Source organism: Phyllostomus hastatus, unplaced genomic scaffold (assembly GCF_019186645.2).
Source record: "Phyllostomus hastatus isolate PE091 unplaced genomic scaffold, TTU_PhHast_1.1 phas_scaffold_21, whole genome shotgun sequence".
Classification (NCBI taxonomy): domain Eukaryota; kingdom Metazoa; phylum Chordata; class Mammalia; order Chiroptera; family Phyllostomidae; genus Phyllostomus; species Phyllostomus hastatus.
The window spans coordinates 11,288,305-11,307,369 of NW_025334017.1; the positions used below are offsets into that span (position 1 = coordinate 11,288,305).

The 19,065-nt window shown below is 38.1% G+C and overlaps 1 protein-coding gene across 7 annotated transcripts in view; it reads left to right on the forward strand.

The window, feature by feature from the left end:
* Positions 1–19,065, forward strand: part of LOC123833270 (serine/threonine-protein kinase Sgk3) — a 118,135-nt gene that overhangs the window by 65,527 nt on the left and 33,543 nt on the right. For 5 of the 7 annotated variants that reach the window (XM_045861395.1, XM_045861388.1, XM_045861394.1 and 2 more), the window contains exons 2-4: positions 9,178–9,395; positions 12,546–12,629; positions 16,116–16,188. In XM_045861395.1, the coding sequence (XP_045717351.1) occupies positions 9,318–9,395; positions 12,546–12,629; positions 16,116–16,188 (235 nt within the window). In that variant the 5' untranslated portion in view covers positions 9,178–9,317. Of the gene's footprint in view, positions 1–5,637; positions 5,865–6,052; positions 6,075–9,177; positions 9,396–12,545; positions 12,630–16,115; positions 16,189–19,065 lie in introns of those variants that run through there. The other 2 variants (XM_045861390.1, XM_045861392.1) reach the window with 2 other exon arrangements.

The following is a 19,065-nucleotide window of genomic DNA, read 5'->3' on the forward strand; positions in this document are numbered from 1 at the left end:
ATTTTGTATCTATATAAATGTTTTTAAATTTTTATTTATGCTTATATGTTAAAAGTATAACTCTATAAAGTAATAACAATATCCATATGCAAAATAATACCCTGGAATATGATAATCAGTTTTATTTCTAAATATAAATAAATAAATAATTGAGTTAAAAATTAAATCAAAACAATTTTTCCTGAAAGTTTGGGCCAAAAACGTGGGTGCGCATTATACATGGCAAAATATGGTCCTTTGTCAATTTGCTCTCATTTTGCTCTGCTTTCTCCTTTCCCTATTTCTATTTCTCCTGGTTACCCAGTAATAAAACCTGAGGCAATATTAATCCGTCCTTCTACCTTGCTCCCCACATGAAATAGCTGTTGACTTATTTCTCCTTTCAGGGTTCTTTGGGTTTTTTTTTTTTTGTAAACCTGTCATTCCTATTGAGGCCAAGCCCCTATTTCTTCAATCCCTCTACCATTTCTCCAATTCTGTACACTTTGTACACCTACAGCCCTTACTCTGAATTCTCTTTTCAAAGGTTTTTTACATCTTCACATGCAGAATGAAATCCAGTGGTATTCAGAGTTCTTTACATGATCTCAAATCCACTTTTCTCTTTCTGTTTTTATTGATGAGCAGGTCTTTTCCCCTAAGTGGTCAGGAATTCAGACAAACTGGACAAATGGCTCTTCCCTGTTTGTACCAAGAACTATGCTGTCCTTTCTGTTTTGTGTGCCCAGCCTTCAAAACCTTCCTCACATGTCTCCACCATTCCAAACATCTAGATAATTTCAGCTGGATGTGATTTTCCTGGTTTTTCATAGCTTTCTTAGAGAATTATCACAATCTATTTTGAATTGTAATTCTTTGGGCCTTTGTCTTTTGTTTTTGCTACATATAAGCTTCTGGAGGACAAAAAGCATGTACATACAAATTCCAGTTACTTTTTTAAAGAAATATAAGACACATCGCCCCACCCTGCTTAACTGTTTTTTTTAAATACAAGTGGATTTAAAGTTCTATTTGATAGGCCTTTATAATTAAATATTGAGCTTCTACAATCATTTCTACAACATAGACAATTAAGGAAGAAGGCAGGGAAATTCAGTACTAAATAAAAAGACACAAATAAAGGTACTGAGACTGAATTTACAGAAGGTGTAGGGAGAGTAACATACCCAACATCCATAAAGGTGGGCAGGTGGAAGTTTAAAAATACACACAATAAACTAACTCAGGAAACCAATAGGGCAAGACAGACTTCCAGCACGCCACTTTGGATTTTCCTGTGGGGTATCATTCCGAAGGTTTATTTCGTTTTTGCATCCCTTGGCACAAATAATCCTGTCTCCCTACTTTGTTTTCTGAGCTGGATAGGACTGAATGTTCTCTTTCTGGGAGGCGGAAGTAGTTCGCCTTCTTTCCCTTCATCGTTTAAAATAATACAATGTTCATACTCCTTTCTTCATTTATTTTCCTCAATATATGGAGAGGACATATGCCAGAAGGTAATAGATATAAAATACTCGAATTGGGCTACTGTTGAAGCTTCTTGTTTTATTAAGTTTGATACCAGCATTTGGTTTAGTATACTTTGTTTCATTTTTTATTACAAACATGTCCTTGTACATATTCCAGTTGAGTGAATGTTTTTATTTTACTTTCCCTGATAGATTAAAACTTGTTTTTAAAACTTATGTAGACACTTCTGTAATTTAATTTTATTGTTTCTTTTTCCTATTGATTTTCAAACCTCAGCTGGGGTTTTCCCAATTGAGGGCCCACATTAGCTTAACTTACTTTTTTTGTACTTAATTTTGAGTACTTACACATATTATCTAAATGTATTTTACCATTCCTGGGATGAAGCTGCCATTTCTATTGATAGGAAAGAGTTGGTAGGAAAAATATATATAAAGATTGTAATTTTCAGAATGTCAGAACTTTAAGGTAAAATTCTACTATAATTTAAATATGTAATTGTTTACAATTTTTCTCCTTTAGGAAATTTCTTCTATTTTGCTACCCAGTAAAATTTCACTATCAGAAGAAGAATTTTGAAAGCAAATATTTGCTTCGAAGTAAAGTTTTCTTTATCACATGGTATAAGCATCTGTGTTTACCTTGAGTTCTCTTTGTTTTGAAAAAGCCTTTGGTTAAGGGTGTTATCAGATAGGATTATTCACACAAATAACTAATGTTGGAACACAAAGTAATTATGTATCTCTAGCACATGATAAGCATGGTTTAAGTGTCTGTTAAATATATTTATATTCTTAAGGAGAATTTTACTAAGATACTACAACATAATCATATGTTAAGGAGAATTTTACTAAGATACTACAACATAATCATATGTGTAATAATGGAATTGACCTAGTATATAGGGAAAATTGATGATTCAGGAGATTGATAAAAGAATGATGAACCAGAGGTAACTTTGAAGATCTCAGTTACATACTTGGACAAATTGGAATTTCCAAGTGTCTTTCTCTACCTGTTTGTGAATGAATAAGTTAAACAAATGTGTATTGGGGCCTACTAAGTGCAAGACAATGAGTAAGTCAGTTTCTACACTCTAGTCAAGGAGATCCTCAATAAATAAGCAATATGCAATCCAAGATGGTAATAAATGCTGAAATGAAAACACAGAGGATGATGACAGAAGATTAATATAGAGAAGGAGCACTTTAGTTAGGGCAGTCATGACGAAGCCTTGTTAGAGGAAGTGACATTTGAACAAAAGCCTCAATGTGAAGAGCTGAAGAAAAAAGCATTTGACACAGAGGGGACACAGGTGCAAGAGAGTGGAGAGGGGACACGGCCCAGTGTGTGAGAGGACAGGGCAGGGGCTGCTGTGACAGCAGTGAGTGCCTAAAGGGGCAGGAGGCTCTGGTGGGATGCAGCTGGAGAGGGAGGGAAGGGTTAGGCCATGTGGGTGCTTGTCTGTTAGCAGCAATTCAGAGTTTGGATTTTATTCTAATAACAGTGGGAAGCCATGGAAAGAATCTAAGCAAAGGAGTGAAATTATCAGATTTATAGTGATTAAAAAATCACTCTGTACTGTGAGAAAAATGGATTAGAAGAGGGTTGGAATGGAAGAGATATCAGGTTGGAGGTTCTCCTAAGAGACTCCGTAATGTGATGGTGATTGTCATCTGTGGTTTGTTTTTGTTTTTGGTGCCCCTTAACCTGAATTCTCCCAACCTTCTCAGTCAGAACCAGCTTTCCCCTGGGCTTCCTTGGGCTTGTAGGATTTTACCACTACCACTTTTCTGTGAATCCCCCTTCGCTTTTCCTCTTGCCTCATATAATCACCTGTCCTCCCATCATTCTGCCAGTGCTCACAGTCCTCCAGGAATCATCCTTGAGAGTATTCTGTGTTCACATCTGCCTGGAAACTAAGCTGGGAGTGCGACTACCAGTGGAAAAGCTTGGGAAGCCAGGAAGAGGGCAGGCATTGTGGTGATCAGGAACCCAGGGTGGTGACCTCGGGAGGTCGAGGAAAGAGCAGAGTATTGCTGCCACACTTACCCTCCTACCCTGCCAGTTCTGCAAACAGCAGGGGGTGGGGCATGTTATCAGTTGGAGTAAAATTAAGCCATTCCTTCTTATCCTGGCAGTTTTGATTCTAGTATTGGAAAACAAAGGACTGTCAGGACTTACACTTCCACCTCCTTACTCAGTCCGTTCCTTAGATGTATGTAATAAAGTGGAGCCAGTTTCAGGGAAACAACAGACCTTTGTTGGGGTTCTTGGACACTCCTGTGGAATTGTTGGGTGCTGTCTATTCATCTATATTGTATCCCAGCATTGTATATTTTGCACATATTTTATTTTTAATTTTTATATCACTTTATCAAGAATCAGGACACATAAAAGATATCTCAAATAAGAGATGGATAAATCTGGGAAAAACTAGGACTGCTTTGTGATGACAGAATGAGGGAAAAATCAAATGGGGGTGGGGTGGGGTGGGAATTAGAGGAAGGATATATTAGTAAGAAAGGAAAACAGGAAGGATTATAACTGATTCATCATGTGATGTATGTGGGGGGAGAAGGTTACTCTGTATCTTCCATTGGCAGGTCCTGTTAGATTTTTAATCTCTTCTGCAATGGACTTAATTTACAGATATAACAAAGATGTGCTTTGTTTCCACTGAAACATTTTGGATGTGTGTGGAGCTAGTATTCTGAGAGGCAGAACTAAACAGATACAGATTATTTACTATAACAGTAGCCTTTTAATAAAATAACCAGTTTGTTTGTGGTCAGAATTTCCTGGGAAGGTACTTTTAATATAATTTAAAAAGAAACTCACCCACCTGGCCTGTTCTTTCTTCAGGAATAATTCTTGTCCCATCCACATCCCCAATTCTTTTATTATTCTCTGGGTCAGTTCCCAGTTCCCAAACCTGGTCTCATACCAGTCCTCTCGACATGCCCAGGGACTACATGGGTTTTCTTTTGTCTTTTCCTTGACTGGCCCTGTCACCTCTCTCCTTTGGGACTCTTGCTCCTAAACACCCAGCACCCAGTCCTGTCCCCCTGCTGAAGAAAACTCATAGCTCTTCCCAGCCTGTCTCCTTCCTTTTGTAGCAGGCTTGTTTCTACTTTTCCTTTATGTATTAGTGTGAATCACCTAATACCTGTCTCTCTGCCATATGAGATCAGAGTACATACTGATGCTTAGGAATTTATCTGCTTTGTAATTTGGGTAGGGTCCACTAATCAGGACCAAGCAGTCTTCATGATAGGGGAAGGTCATGGAATTCAGAACCTCTCTGCTTATATTTTAGAAGTAAAAGCAGAAGAATCTTTTGACTGATTGATTGGTTGGTTGGGTGCTTCCTGAAAGAAAGGTGGGTAAGATTCAGGATCATAATTGCATACAATGGACGAAAAGATGGGCACAATGATGAAGAAAAAAGTGCTTTCTCAAAAAGGCCTTAACTAATGTCCATCTATTTTAAAGATTATTTTTCAATAAAAATTTAACCTAACATGAATTTGGAAAGTTTTCTATCATTGAGCTTCACCCATATTTTTACTTTTTTAAAAGATTTTATTTATTTATTTTTTTTTAGAGAGGGAAGGGAGGAAGATAGAGAGAGAGAGAGAAACATCAATGTGCAGTTGCTGGGGGTCATGGCCTGCAACCCAGGCATGTGCCCTGACTAGTAATCGAACCTGCGATGCTTTGGTTCGCAGCCTGTGCCCAATCCACTGAGCTAAGCCAGCCAGGGCCATATTTCTACTTTTTATAGTTGCCCCCCTCCAATAAAATATTTTACATCTATGAATGCTTTTTTAAAAAAGACTACCTTCCCCTCCTTTTTTAAAAGACCATATCCTGAGATAGCATCCTCTCTTGTGTCCTTTTTATTTCACGATGTAGCCCTTGGTTGTCCATGTGATGGGACTGACAACTCAGACACCACTCTGTGCCAAGCTCTTGGTTAGATGTTGACTTGTGATGTTTTAAGAGAGAAAGATGGGCCATTCTGACATAGTGCTGCACAAATCTGTCCCAACCCCCCAGCGGCAGAATTGGAACGCCATTTTTCTTGTGCATGGTTGTCTTTCTGCTACCGAATTGCTAATGGACACTTGGTGTGCCCCCTTTTCTTCAACTCTGTCTCCACAGTTGATTTAGAAGAAGGGATGTGTGCAGCAGTACCATAAGAAATCGAGGGACAACGTGTCCAAGCCAGGCTCTCAGATCGGAGCTCGAGCTCTGTTCACATCACAGTGCTGCCATCCAAAGCTCTGTGACCATGCGAAAGTACTCCACATAGCCTAGGTTTCTTCATGTGTAAAACCAGGATGATGATACTTCACGAGTTCCTGTGAAGATTAACTGATGTGTTAGATGTAAGTTCTTAGAACAATGCCAGGCATTAGCGCTCAATAAATGTTAGTTTCTCAGCTACAACACTATTGACATTTTGGGCAAGATAATTTTCTATTGTAGGGGCTGTCCTGTGCATTGCAGGATGTTTAGCATCCTCTGTGGTATGTACCTAATGGCAATCCTCCAAGTTATGACAACGAAAAGTGTCTCAACCCCTGATAGGATCGGCTGTAAGTATATTTCCCAGCTATTATATTACCCTTGCAAATCACTGCCCCTTCTAAGATCTGGCTGCCATCTGAAAGTTCTCTTCCCATCTGATCTGCTTCTTTTTTTTCTTATTTAAAAAAATTTTTTTATTGATTTTTAGAGAGAGGAAGGAAGAGAAAGAGAGACATAGATTTCTTGTTCCACTTATTTGTGCATTCATTGATTGAATCTTGTATGTGCCCTGACCAGAGATTGAACCCACAGCCTTGGCATATTGGGGCAATGATCTAAGCAACCTATCCAGGCCTTCTTTTTGTCTTCTTGAGCTTGTCTGAGTTGATTCACTAGCTGGATGTTAGTTAGTTCTTCCATTCTGGGTTAGTAGCTGAACTTAGTCTCCCAGGGACCTCCTCCTAGGCAAGCCAGCTGCCCTGGGAGCCAACCTGCAAGATTATCTTGTGATTCCCCAGCAGTATGCAGATTCTTTCTGCGATTCTCCCTGAAAAGGCCTAACCTACCTGTGAGCCACCCCCCCAAAATCACCAACATTTATTTCCATGTGAATGACATAGCTTTCTGGGTTTTTTTGTAGTTGTGGGGGTTCATATATCAGCCCTCTTTTCATTCTGTTTTATTTGGCTGCTTGGCCATAAGATGATTTTGCAGAATTTAAATTGCCTCAGTTTTATAGAACAATCATACATTAAATTTACAGTAATATCAGGGTTGCTTTTTCATAATTTTAGTTGTAATTACTTAAAAATAAGTTTATGAACCTTCTTCATTGCTCCCCAGAGGACTCTTTAGAGTACCTATATGTTGTAGAGGCAGTGCGGCGCAGTGGGTAAAGGTCCGAGGGCAGACCACTGGGGTTCAAATCTTGACTCCACCTCCACCTTTTTATGCTTCAGTTTTTCCTCAGTTTCCTCTTCGTAGATAGGGCTTTTGTGAGCAGCAACCAGATTAATGCACACAGAACACAGTCTGGCTTGTAATAAGCTTAGCCACTAAGTATCAAATATTATTAGGTTGTCAGTTTGATTTAGCTTGAAGGAAAGAAACCTTACTTGAAGGAGAGACAGTGCAATATAGCAAACAAGTCCACATTGGTTTTGGAGTCAGACAGATTTGAATTTGAATCCTAGCTCTATCTTAGCTGGATCCTGGCTTAGACAAGTGATTTTGTATCTCTGCATTTTGCTGACTGGTGGACCATGTTTTGGGTTTCCAGGGATTAGCATCAGTTCAGAGCTAATGCCCAGTAACCCTTGGGAGGACACACATTTCCCATTCTTCAGTGGATGGTCACCCTTGTGAATGGCTGCAGATCCCTCTTGGGGGACGTCTGGAGAAAGACTGATGGGGTACACTGTGGTCATGTATAGGTCACAGTAGCTTTATATTTAGTCTAACATTCTTTGAATTTACTCTCATATGTGCTTCACAGACTCCTGTTGGTAAAAATTGTTGAGATTATGAAAATGTTTTAGTATAAAGGCATTCTCCCTCCAGAATAGGCTTCCAGAATAGAACTTCCTTCTGAGTTCTTTTGGGGTCTAACTACTGTTATGGAGCAATGAGGGGTGGTGGGAGTAGGCAGTGAGCAGAATTCCCCTTGTGAGCAAGGCATGCCCTTGTGAAACAACTTGAAAGGCTTTAAGGGGGACAGGGGTTGGGAGGCTGATGATTACTCAGGGGTGTAAGTTGTTTCAGCAGGGATGTTCAGCTAAATATGGAGTTCAGCATTCTTAGCCTCATTGTGTTTGTCCAAGTGCCTGCATCTACGATTCAAGATCATTTTCCTTTGCAGCCAATGCCCTAGTGTTAACATAGGAGACTCTTCAGGGTTGCATGTTTAATTGGCTCTGCAAACTTTACCGTCAAACTCTGGACTTGACCCTTAGTCCTGTCAGCTTAGCAGCCATATGTGAAAAACAATCTAACTGCCATATAGTTTTTATCCATCTACTTGGGAATTCATTACTTTCAATTTGTCATCTGTGTGTACATTCTCAGAGACAACCAAACCCAGCCCTAGCCCAGGTCACAGTCTTTGAAATCAGCACTTTCATCACCCCCTTGGCCTTTTAGCATCTTGCCTACCACCTATACTCTGTCCTGTGATGTGGGAAGGAATTTGAGTGATTGTGATATCACTGTATACCAGGTGATCAGTTCCTTATCCCCACCCTCCACAGGAAGGCAATCAGGGCATTCATCAAATGTGCATCTTATTTTTGAGGGTCTGTTTCCTGGGGTCATTCCTGATGCTAATTACTGCATCAGTCACATGATACTCAAAAGTAATGGAAGGGAATCTAACTAAAGGGCTATTTACTGAGCTATCCTGGGCAGGGGTAAGAACCAGCAGGGCATGGGGAAGCACCCCTTCTACTAACTGTTTGGAAGCTCTTACTGCCCCTAGGCCTTCTACTGTAGCTGTGAAAGAGGGGCCATCAGGTAGGAACTGTGGCGTTAGATAGAGAAACCACTGCCTGTTAGGAAGGGAGCAGGGGGGATAAATACTTTAGCAGCTCATTCTCCCTGCCTTTCCATCTCCAGCTAGTGTCCATTTGGTGCACCAAACCAGGCAGAGTGGTAGGTGGGCTGCCTCTGGTTGAGGTCCACTGGGGTCAGCCTTCTGGCATGTGGCAGGGTGTGGAAAAAGAACGGTACTAGATATGGAAGGGCAAATGGAGGATGTCTAGCACAGTTTGCAAACAGATCTCTGGCCCAGATTTACAGGCTGGATTTCTATACCTAACTGCCTGCTGTTGTACATGCACACTCACAGGTCCCCTGGGCACCTTGTATGAAACACTTTCTCCTGCCCCCCAGCTCTTTCCTTCTCTATTTCTGATGCCACATAATATCATATCTTCTTGTCCCCTCCAAAGGGGAGCCCTGAGACGTGATATTCTCCTGTAGTTGTGCTCCTATGGGCCGTGCACAATAGGGCACAAACACATTCAAACTCGTACATAATTCAGTACCAGCAGGACCTACCACCCCCTGAGACTTACGATCAAAAGTAAAGACAAAATCGGTCCTGTGAACAAGGAATCATGGATTGAGGTATTTTAAAATTGCTTTGCTAATCATTTTTCTTTTCTATTGGTCAAGGTTGCATGATGGAATCTGAACATTACCTCAAGAAGTTTTATGTTTTGGATTAGCTGATTGGGTTTGTCCGCTGCTGACTGTTTCTTCGGACTCATTTTTTTGGTGTCCTTTCGAGGCCATACACCCAAAGGGGTTATACCATGGACCACAAGGAAAGCTGCCCGAGTGTAAGCATTCCCAGCTCCGATGAACACAGAGAAAAAAAGAAGAGGTTTACTGTAAGTATGCAGTGTAAAGTATATGGGGAAAAATGGAATATAGAGGATATTTTCAACTCTGCTTTTCTTCTTCCTTAACCTAGAGCATCCTCTCCCTATCTTCACATATCCAGATTTTAGGTATCTTTCAAATGCTACCTCCTCCACCCTCTTCCCTGTGTACTATAATGGAAGTCAGTTTCTTTTTCAGTGCAGAGTTTTGCACTTGGAGAAGAGTATGGTACTTTCTCAGCGGAAAATGTTCAGGAACATGGATCTGTGACACATGCCCATAATTTTATGTGTGCTGCCAGGGGGTTGGTTAATGGACCCAAAGTCAATGATCACATGTTAAGAACCACTATCTTGAAATTGCCATAGTATCTTTCTTGAAATGTATGTAGTATCTTTCTTATGATGTTTATTAATTTTCTACCTCAATTTAAAAATATGTAATTCAGTCTTTTATCTCTTTCTTCACCCTAAAGGCAAAGCCCATTTCTAATTTTACTTTTTATCACCAGAGGATCTACTGTAGGGCTTTATAAAGAATAAACCCAAAAGATATTTGCTGAATCAGTGTATCAGCGACTATTATTGGAGAAGAGTCACTTTTCTAGTTAGTGTAGTGACACATATAATACTGTATTTAGTTCCATTAGTTCTGTTAGTATATACAGAGGTCTTCTGCCCTCCTCTCACTGAAAAAATGTCATTTATCTTGTCTGTAACTGACCTGGTCTTCCTTATAAACCTCCACCCACTGAATGACATGAAAGAATCCATTTAACCCAGTTCTGTTTGAGCGAAACATAATCAGTTTGAGCTAAAATTTAAATAATTTTTTAAAGTAAAAATGCCCAGGCTGTCTCCATTCTGCTCTTTCTCTTAATGAACACATATTCCCACTTGGCATCGTGGTTTATGGGAGGAGCGCAGTGTCCTTTCATTGTATTTGACTGACCTCACAGTACCAGCAGCCTGGTGAAGGCCCTTGCATTTTTGTCATCCCTCTACATCTGTCTTTGCCATTCCAGGTATGGAGTGACTCGTTTGGTAAACACCCAGCTATGCCTGACCTGGCCCAGCCCTGGGCATTTTGCTGGCATTCCACTGCTGGTGCCTTCAGTTGACCAACTGACTTGTTGTCTGTTCTTTGGTTGTGTTGGCCAGGGTGGTGATGACTCACTGCTTCCCCTTGGCTCTCTAAGGCTGTAGAGCCCACCCTTTGCCTGCTTCTGAATCAAGTGGTTTACTGTAGCCTCAGACCAGGGGGTCACCTGGCCCCTGCCAATGGTGCCCCATGACAAGTGACTTTCAACTCAGAGTCCATTTCACATGGAAGTGGAAGAAAACTGAGGAGTTAAACTCTGTGTCTGACCACTCCAGCCTGCCTTGTTAACTGGGGTTATGGTGGTTTTCCCCTAAAGTCCCAGGCCAGGAGCCGGAAATAGCCCTTCTGTTCTCTGTTCCTCTGTTCTCCCTTCCTTAATACCTCCACACCCTGCACCGAACCCAGAGCAGAGCCATTGTAATATCTAGCGATTTGCTTCCCCTTAGTCTCTGTGTTGTAGTAATATCTGTACAAACATTGTGCATTTATTCCACATTCATATAAGCAAATTTTAGAAACATCACTTTTATGGTAAACAGAAGGTTAGTGTGCCTTGGATAAAATAGTGGAGTGTGTGAAAGGTTTCCTTCCTTCTCTGTTCTTATTTTTACCTTTGGGGCATTCTCTCCTTCAAGGGCATAACCTCCTGCCATGTTTGAAGTTCATACGTAGCAAATATTGACAGCGAGTCATCTCAGATATCCTCTATTTTCCATGACAGAGATAGTTCTCATATGTTTTGTGTATAGCTCTATACTGTGAGGCTTCTAACAGAACTGCTTTGCATCCTAGGACATCTTGACTTAAACCAAATCTGAATTGTACTTTCATGTATCTGCTCAACAAATTGTCACTGAGTTTCTTTGTTATGCTGGACACTGTTTTGGGCAGTGGGAATACAGTGGATAGTAAGAATGACATTGCCCCTCCTCTCAAGGAACCTATTTTCTGCTGGGCAAGGCAGGCAGTAAGGAAGTATTTTAAAAACTCAGTAAGATGATTTCATATTATAATAAACATTATATTGCTTTCTGTGAAATCATGTGATAATTTGTGCAAATAAAAGTATTTCTTTTAATTTGAAGAAAACCCCAAAACAACTCCTATCTCTTTCCCCTCATCTTATACTGTAATATGATGAGATCAATAACCCAAGCCATACATCAGTGAGCCCTTTCTTGTGAATCTGGATTCTTGTTATTTTTTTCTTTTAGAAATGATACGAGATTTTTGGGGTCTGAAACAGTTTTATCTACATTGGTATGTTAAATTATAATCTGAGAGTATCTGTGGAATCAGCCGTGAGAGTTGATTCTATATTATAACTGTCGATACTGGTTCTGGTGCATGGAGAGTTAGAAGATTTAGATCTCAGTCTGACAAGTCTGTGTAGTTGAGCAAGCTACCTAACTTTTTTAGGCCATCATTTCCTCATATGCATAGTGTGGGGGGTGTAATGTTTGTTCTGCTGACTTCATAGGGTTTTTGACTACAGTTATATGCAATTATGTGTATATGAAAATATTAAACACACATTAGGTAGTAGTAGGAAATCTGAGGATAAATTCTTAGTTTGAAATATAGTCTGTAAAAGATGATCTGGAAAAACTAATAATTAAGTGTTTACTATGTGCCAGGTGTCACTTTTAAAGTATTTTTGAAAATACTTTATAATTTCTGGGTAGTGGTATTATTATGGGGGAAGAATAGAAGAGAATATCATCAATTACTCTATAATGTTTTATTCTTGGAGAAAAAAATCAGAAACAAGAATGGCAAAATGTTAGAATTATCTAAATAATGACTATATACGTGTTCACTATATTATTCTCTAAAAATTACCGAAATGTTTCATAACATTTTAAAAATAAAATATCACTTCTCAACAAGATAAAGTGTTTTAGTTGGTATAGTCTTTATCTTGGTGAAACATATATAAACATTAATGTCTAATACCAGTTTCATGGTTATGAAAGAAAGATTCATATATTGAAATAGCTAATGATTTTTTTGTAATCAAATTTTATTGTGTTATTTTATTATTTTTGTTTTCACAGGTTTATAAAGTTCTGGTCTCAGTGGGCACGAGTGAGTGGTTTGTCTTCAGGAGATATGCAGAATTTGATAAGCTTTACAATACTGTAAGTAATAGTTTGCAAGATTTCTATTTAAAACAAATACCTGAGAAAGCTCGAAAATAGAAGAGATTTTATTTGAATGATTAAATAATACTCATTAACATTGTGAATTGTTTCTGTCTTCATGCAGATACAATCTCAAACATTTAATTTAAAACAAGCTAATGCAGCTTTATTTCTTTTCTTCCAGTAACTATTGATAATTGATTTAATTTATTTTTGCCACAGCATTATTTTCTGAAATAAATCTGCTATAATACAAGGTCTGTCCAGAAGAAGTCCAGTCATTGTTAACATAACGAGAACAATTTGCATGACAGCATTGTAACCTGGCAGCCAAGGAGAGTGGACTGGAATGTGCATATGTGAACAATGATAACTTTCTGAGTCAATAGGGGCAGTAGATGCCATTGAGTGAGCATGTGTATTTTGCGGACGTCACATTTAAAATGACTGAGCATGTAAAGCAACAAATCTGCGTCAAATTTTCCGTTAAGCTGGAACATTCCTCAGTGGAAACTATTCAGATAATTCAGAAGGCCACAGCTATAGGCAACTCATGACTGGCAGCTTCATCACAACAACATGCCCACTCATGAATCACATCTTGTGCAGTTTTTTGACAGAACATCAAATCACCCAGGTGACTCACGCCCCCTACAGTCCAGATCTGGTACCCTGAGACTTCTGGCTTTTCTCAAAACTAAAATCACCTTTGAAAGGGAAGAGATTTCAGACCATAGATGAGATTCAGGAAAATATGATGGGGCAGCTGATGGCAATTGGGAGAGCTGTGTGAGGTCCCAAGATGCCTACTTTGAAGGGGACTGAGGCATCATTGTCCTAGGTACAATGTATCTTGTATCTTCTTCAATAAATGTTTCTATTTTTCATATTACATGGCTGGATGCCTTCTAGACATCTAGAATTCATATATCAGACCAGTAGAAAAGGGTCATAGATTCTTCTAAAGTATTCTAACCTTGGAATTCTTACAAAAAAGGGTGGAGAGGGGACCATTGAGAAGTTCCAAATAAAGTATTGAAAGTATGAAAATTAGATGTACTGCTTAAAATGTATTTTAATATTATAGAATATTAGACAAAAGTCCTTTATATTTACTGTTCTAAAAATGGTTCATCATCATATTACTTCTGGTTAAACTGCCCAGTTCTTAGTTCTGTTGTGTTTTCTTGTGTTCTTTAGTTTTTCTTTAATGCTTATGCAATTGAAACTTATTGAACACAATATTTAAGATATTGATTGAGATAATCTTTTTTGACTGTAAGGGAAGTCACACTTTTGAAACAAAATAATAGCCAATAGGAATTTGTACATGAAAATATCTTCTGCAATTTTTCATTAATTTTTTTAAAAAAGGTTTCTCTTGGATGCTGGGTGAGGGTTGAATTGCTAGCTTGAATTGAAATTCTTGGATACCATTATGTATGTGATTAGCATTTTATGATGATTGTACAAGTTGGACAGTACCTATCATGATACCTGGCTTATAATCAGTTAAAAATAACGTGATAGTAACATAACACACACATATACTCACACAGAGGGTTTACATGAACCTAGAGAGATGAGATCAGGTTTTGTTCAGTGAACTACTAGTAACTAAACATTTGAGATTTCTTTATATATTTTGCTAAAAAGATTACATAGGCTAGATTCACCTTCTAAACAGGTTTCCTTTTATAGAACTGTTTATAAGAGGGAGGAGTATAGGGATGTCATCTAAAAACTGAGCAGTGTGGAGGTCTGGGTGAGTGAAAAGCTTATAGTCCTTGTGATGGTTTCAGTTTAAATAGGTGGTGATTATACAAGCAGAGTGTTAAAATGTGTGTGTCTCTAAGCACAAAGGTGAAGTTGGAATGTTTGCTTGGGCAGTTCCCCTGCCATGACCACTTTCATTCTCTCTTTCCATCAAACATGCCATCCGAAGCTTTTTGCAGACAATTTTTCTTCACATGTAAAATGAGTTTTATTATCCATTTTTATTTTTCTTCTATTTCTCTGTTTTTTTCTCCTTTCCTCATTTTCTGTGTCTGCCTCTCTTCTTACATAACCCCTGTCAATTCTGCCTCTTGTGATGAGGGGCAAAGAAAACAAAACAGGGGAATGGTATCAGTTGTGTTCTTTTAAACTACAGAAATGAGGTTAAACCTGACTTGGATTTCCCTAAGTGTAAAAATACAAATTCTTATGTTTCTTCTAGAATAAAAGATAAAAAGTGTAATTTCCAATCTGTAAGCATTTTAATTATCAGTTTAATGTGTTTTTATGACTGTTGTTTATATTTTTAAATTTTTCACTGTAGAAATTATTCAGAACCTACAAGGTAGAGAGACTAGTACAAATGCAGAAAATAATGTAAGGTACCATCCAGCTTCAACAACCACATGGCCACTTTTGTTGCATCTCTGGCCCTAGCCAGCCTGCTGTATTTTGAAGCAAATTTCATTTATCATATCATTTCATCTATAAATATTTTAGTATCAGCTCTAAAAAAGATAAAGGTCCTTAAAATACACACACATGATAATGATTATCACATATAAAACTAAATTAATGATACTATCTTAATATCAAATAATCAGTCAGTATTTATGTGACTGGCTGATAAGTCTGTTAAGTGTCTTTTAGTTGCTAAAATTTCCTCTCCACCTCTCTTATCTTTCCTTTACAGCTTTTTGTTGAAAAAGCAGTGTCATTTGTCTACAAACTGGATTGTGTTCATAGCATGCCTGTGATGTAGAGTGATTAATACATTCCTCTGTTCTTTCTATTTCCTGTCAGCTGGTAGTTAGATATGTAGTTTCTGTGTGTGGGAGGGGGAGGGGTCTTACCTGAAGCCTCTAATAAAAATAAGCATTAACCCATATTTATGACTCTATTGCCCCAAATTTAAGTTCTTTAGGGCCAAGTTGGTTTTTTTTCTGGGGATAAGCAAATAGGATAAATGTATTAGAATAGTTAGAGGGGGGAGACTGAAGTAGAGGATGTTGAAAGCTAAATTTATCACCTTTCTTAGAAAACAATTGTCAACCTATTCATACAGAGAAAACACAAAGATCACATCTTTCCCTGAGATAATAAATGGTGAGTAATGTATTCAAACTTATGCACCATATTCTAGTCTAAGCACTTAACATAAATGATTTCCTTTAAGCCTCATGACAAATCTGTAAGGTAAGTGCTAAAATTATCACTAGTTTACAGGCAAGATAATTGAGGCCCAGAGATGTTAAGTAACTTATTCAAGGTCACAAAGCCACTAAGTATTTCATTGGCACAAAATAGGGTGATTAGACAGTCTATGGTATTTTATTGGTGTAATTTAATATTTGATCATTATATATTTAAAAAAGTATGTCTTACAATGGATTTTCTTACAAATCAGATTGTATTTTATTTTGGTGCATGTATAACTAGAAGACTTATAAAATTAAGTTCATATAATGTTATTTTTAAAAATTCTAGTTAAAAAAACAATTTCCTGCTATGGCCCTGAAGATTCCTGCCAAGCGAATATTTGGTGACAATTTTGATCCTGGTAAGCAATAACTTCATAGACCAGCCATAAGTGATGGCTGAAGTTTGAAAACAGTGAACATATTTATTGTACAGTAATACAAGAATTTATAAAGCTAATTGATCTCATGCTCTATGAAAATAATGCCTCAGGAAGATGCCTACTGTGTACCAGGCATTGTTTTAAACATGTTACATGTTATAATTCATTCAGTACTCACAACAACCCTTTGAGTTGGGTATTATTATTATCATCACTATTTTATAGATATGGAAACTGAGACACAGATAGGGTCGCATACAGCTAGTAAATGTCAAATTTGGAAGTTAAATTTAAGCAGCCTGGCTTCAGATAAACTTACTGATATTTGGGGGTACTTTTGTAACCATGGAGGACATTCTTTGTTATACCAAGAAATATTATTAAAAGTATGGTCTGTGCATAGCATACTGCAGGCCTCTGAATGGCATACTACCAAAATATCCTATTGGTCACCCTTGGTGAGCATAATGCCACAGATCTTAGGAATCTGGAGCCTATTTGTCTGAAGGCTCAAGCCTGGAACTTTCCACTTGAATCTGAGGAAACAGATTCAAGGTCACAAATAGCTACTTACAGAAAAGACAGAAGCCTCCTTAGCTACCAAAAATTCTATCAGAAGAGTCATCTATCTATGCAGCAGGTGGATCCTGATAAGCCAGAGTGCCCTCCCTCCACACCAACTTACTTCCTCAATTAATTTGCTTGTAACCCTATAACCCATTGAACCTATGACTTCTTACATGTCTGCTTTCTTGGTCAACTCTCTCTTTACCAAATAGCTTTCAAGTCACTTACCTTGACTGCTTCCCTCCCCCCCCTCCCATTATTTCCTTCTCAAACTGTTTTACTGTGCTCTGTGGAATTCTGCCCACGATGAACAACCATCTCTTTTATCCTTCTTCATTTTCATATTTTTTTCACACTCTTGCTTTAGTTAAAACTTAGTTTTGCCCCTGAGGCTGCAAGATGAACCCCTGTAACCTTCTCACCTCGGGGCTCTTTATACTTTGATACTTTATGAACCTCATGATTGGTGAGGATTCTCATTTCTATTATATGTAGAATTTTTATTTGCATTTGTAACTGCATCGTTCACAGGGAACTAGAACAATAGTAAGACTAAGCCTCTCTCCTAAGCCACACAGCTAATATATGGAAAATTAAACTCATCCAGGTTTATTTATTTCTATTATTCCCTTACTGTACTGTCTGATCAATACATGGTACCTTTAAAAACAAAATTCACAAACTTTTAAAAAAAGATTTTACTCATTCATTCATTCATTCATTTTTAGACAGAAGGGAGGGGAAGGAGAAAGAGAGGAGAGAGGAGGAGAGAAACATCAATGTGTGGGTGCCTCTCATGCACCCCCTACTGGGGACCTGGCCTGCAACCCATGCATGTGCCCTGACAGGGAATCCAACCATCCACCGTTTGGTTTTCAGGCCTGTGTTCAGTCCACTGAGCCACACCATCCAGGGCCACAAACTTTTGTGTGCATTTTATTTTAAAATTATTTGTTTGGAACATTACAAAGCTCTTACCATTTCCTGATCTGAAAGGTGTGGGTTAAAGATAAAGGACCTCTATGATCCCTGCAGGCCCTAAATATCCTTTGATTTTGAATATAATCATGTTGCTCTGGCCGCCAGTAGTAGTATTACAACAAAAACTCAAGGTCTCCTTCAGTCAAAGTTTGATTTTGCCCCCTGCCCCACAGCGATGGAGATTGTCTTGTCTTTGATGATTTTTCTAGAAGCACTGAAATGACAAAGAAATCTTTATAGGTCAGTTTAGTACATATTTTGGAGACTAAAGCTTTCATTTTATTATCTAAGCATTAAGTTCTTTTGAATCTCTAATGCAAACCTCTTTTGCATAACAATCGATACATTTACATAGATTCTTAATTGGAGAGATTTTTAAAAATAAAAATCTCCAACTATAATTCTTAAAGATATTATGTCAGCCTTTTATGTTCTGGGAACTTATCCTGTAAGGGGGCTGGTATGCATTTCAGTCTCATCTGGAATGTTTTAGATATTTGCATGCTTAATGTTGATCTAAAAATTAAACTTGGAATTGCCCTAATTCTTACTACTGCTGCTTTTCTTTTTTCATGACTGACTTCTTTTATTTATCTTCTGATATAGGGCTTTCAAAACTGTTTCAAGTCAGTAAGGAAGTGGAGAGTCTAGTAGCACTTAGTGCAGCATGGCTGTACTCACAGAAGAAAGCAAATCTCTTTTTTCACGACCCATTTCCCAGTGTCGAAGGTACCATCAGTAAATATCCACAGAAGAATTTAAAACTGCTTCCATATAATTGTTAGATTTTCTTTAAATATCTCAAATGTAGTCATTCATTTTAGTTCTTCTTCTTCTATGATACTAAGTCATTTCTGAAAACGGACTGTCTTTCAAGCATAGTTTTTAATGTGAACCTCACATAGTCTCTACTGTCCAGTGACATAAAGAATGCCCTTGGAAGAGTTACAAGATACCTTCCTGAAATTTTTCAAAAAATTCATACTTGAGCCCTGTCCAGTTTGACTCAGCTATTTGGGCATTGTCCCACAAAGCGAAAGGTTGCCGGTTTGATTCCCCATCAAAGCACATGCCTAGGTTGTGGGTTCAGTGCAGTCAGGGCAAGTACAGAAGGCAACCAACTGGTTTTTGTAGTGAGTCTATTTAGAATCTGAAGTAGGCATTTTTTTTGGAGAATTTCCTTTTGTAAGACATGTTGTCTGCTTTATTTTAGTTTTATAATCATTGTGTTTATGGATTTTAAAATTTCTAAGTATTTGTAAGTATTTTTATTGTATATAAAGAAACATGGATTAAGAAATAGCTCCT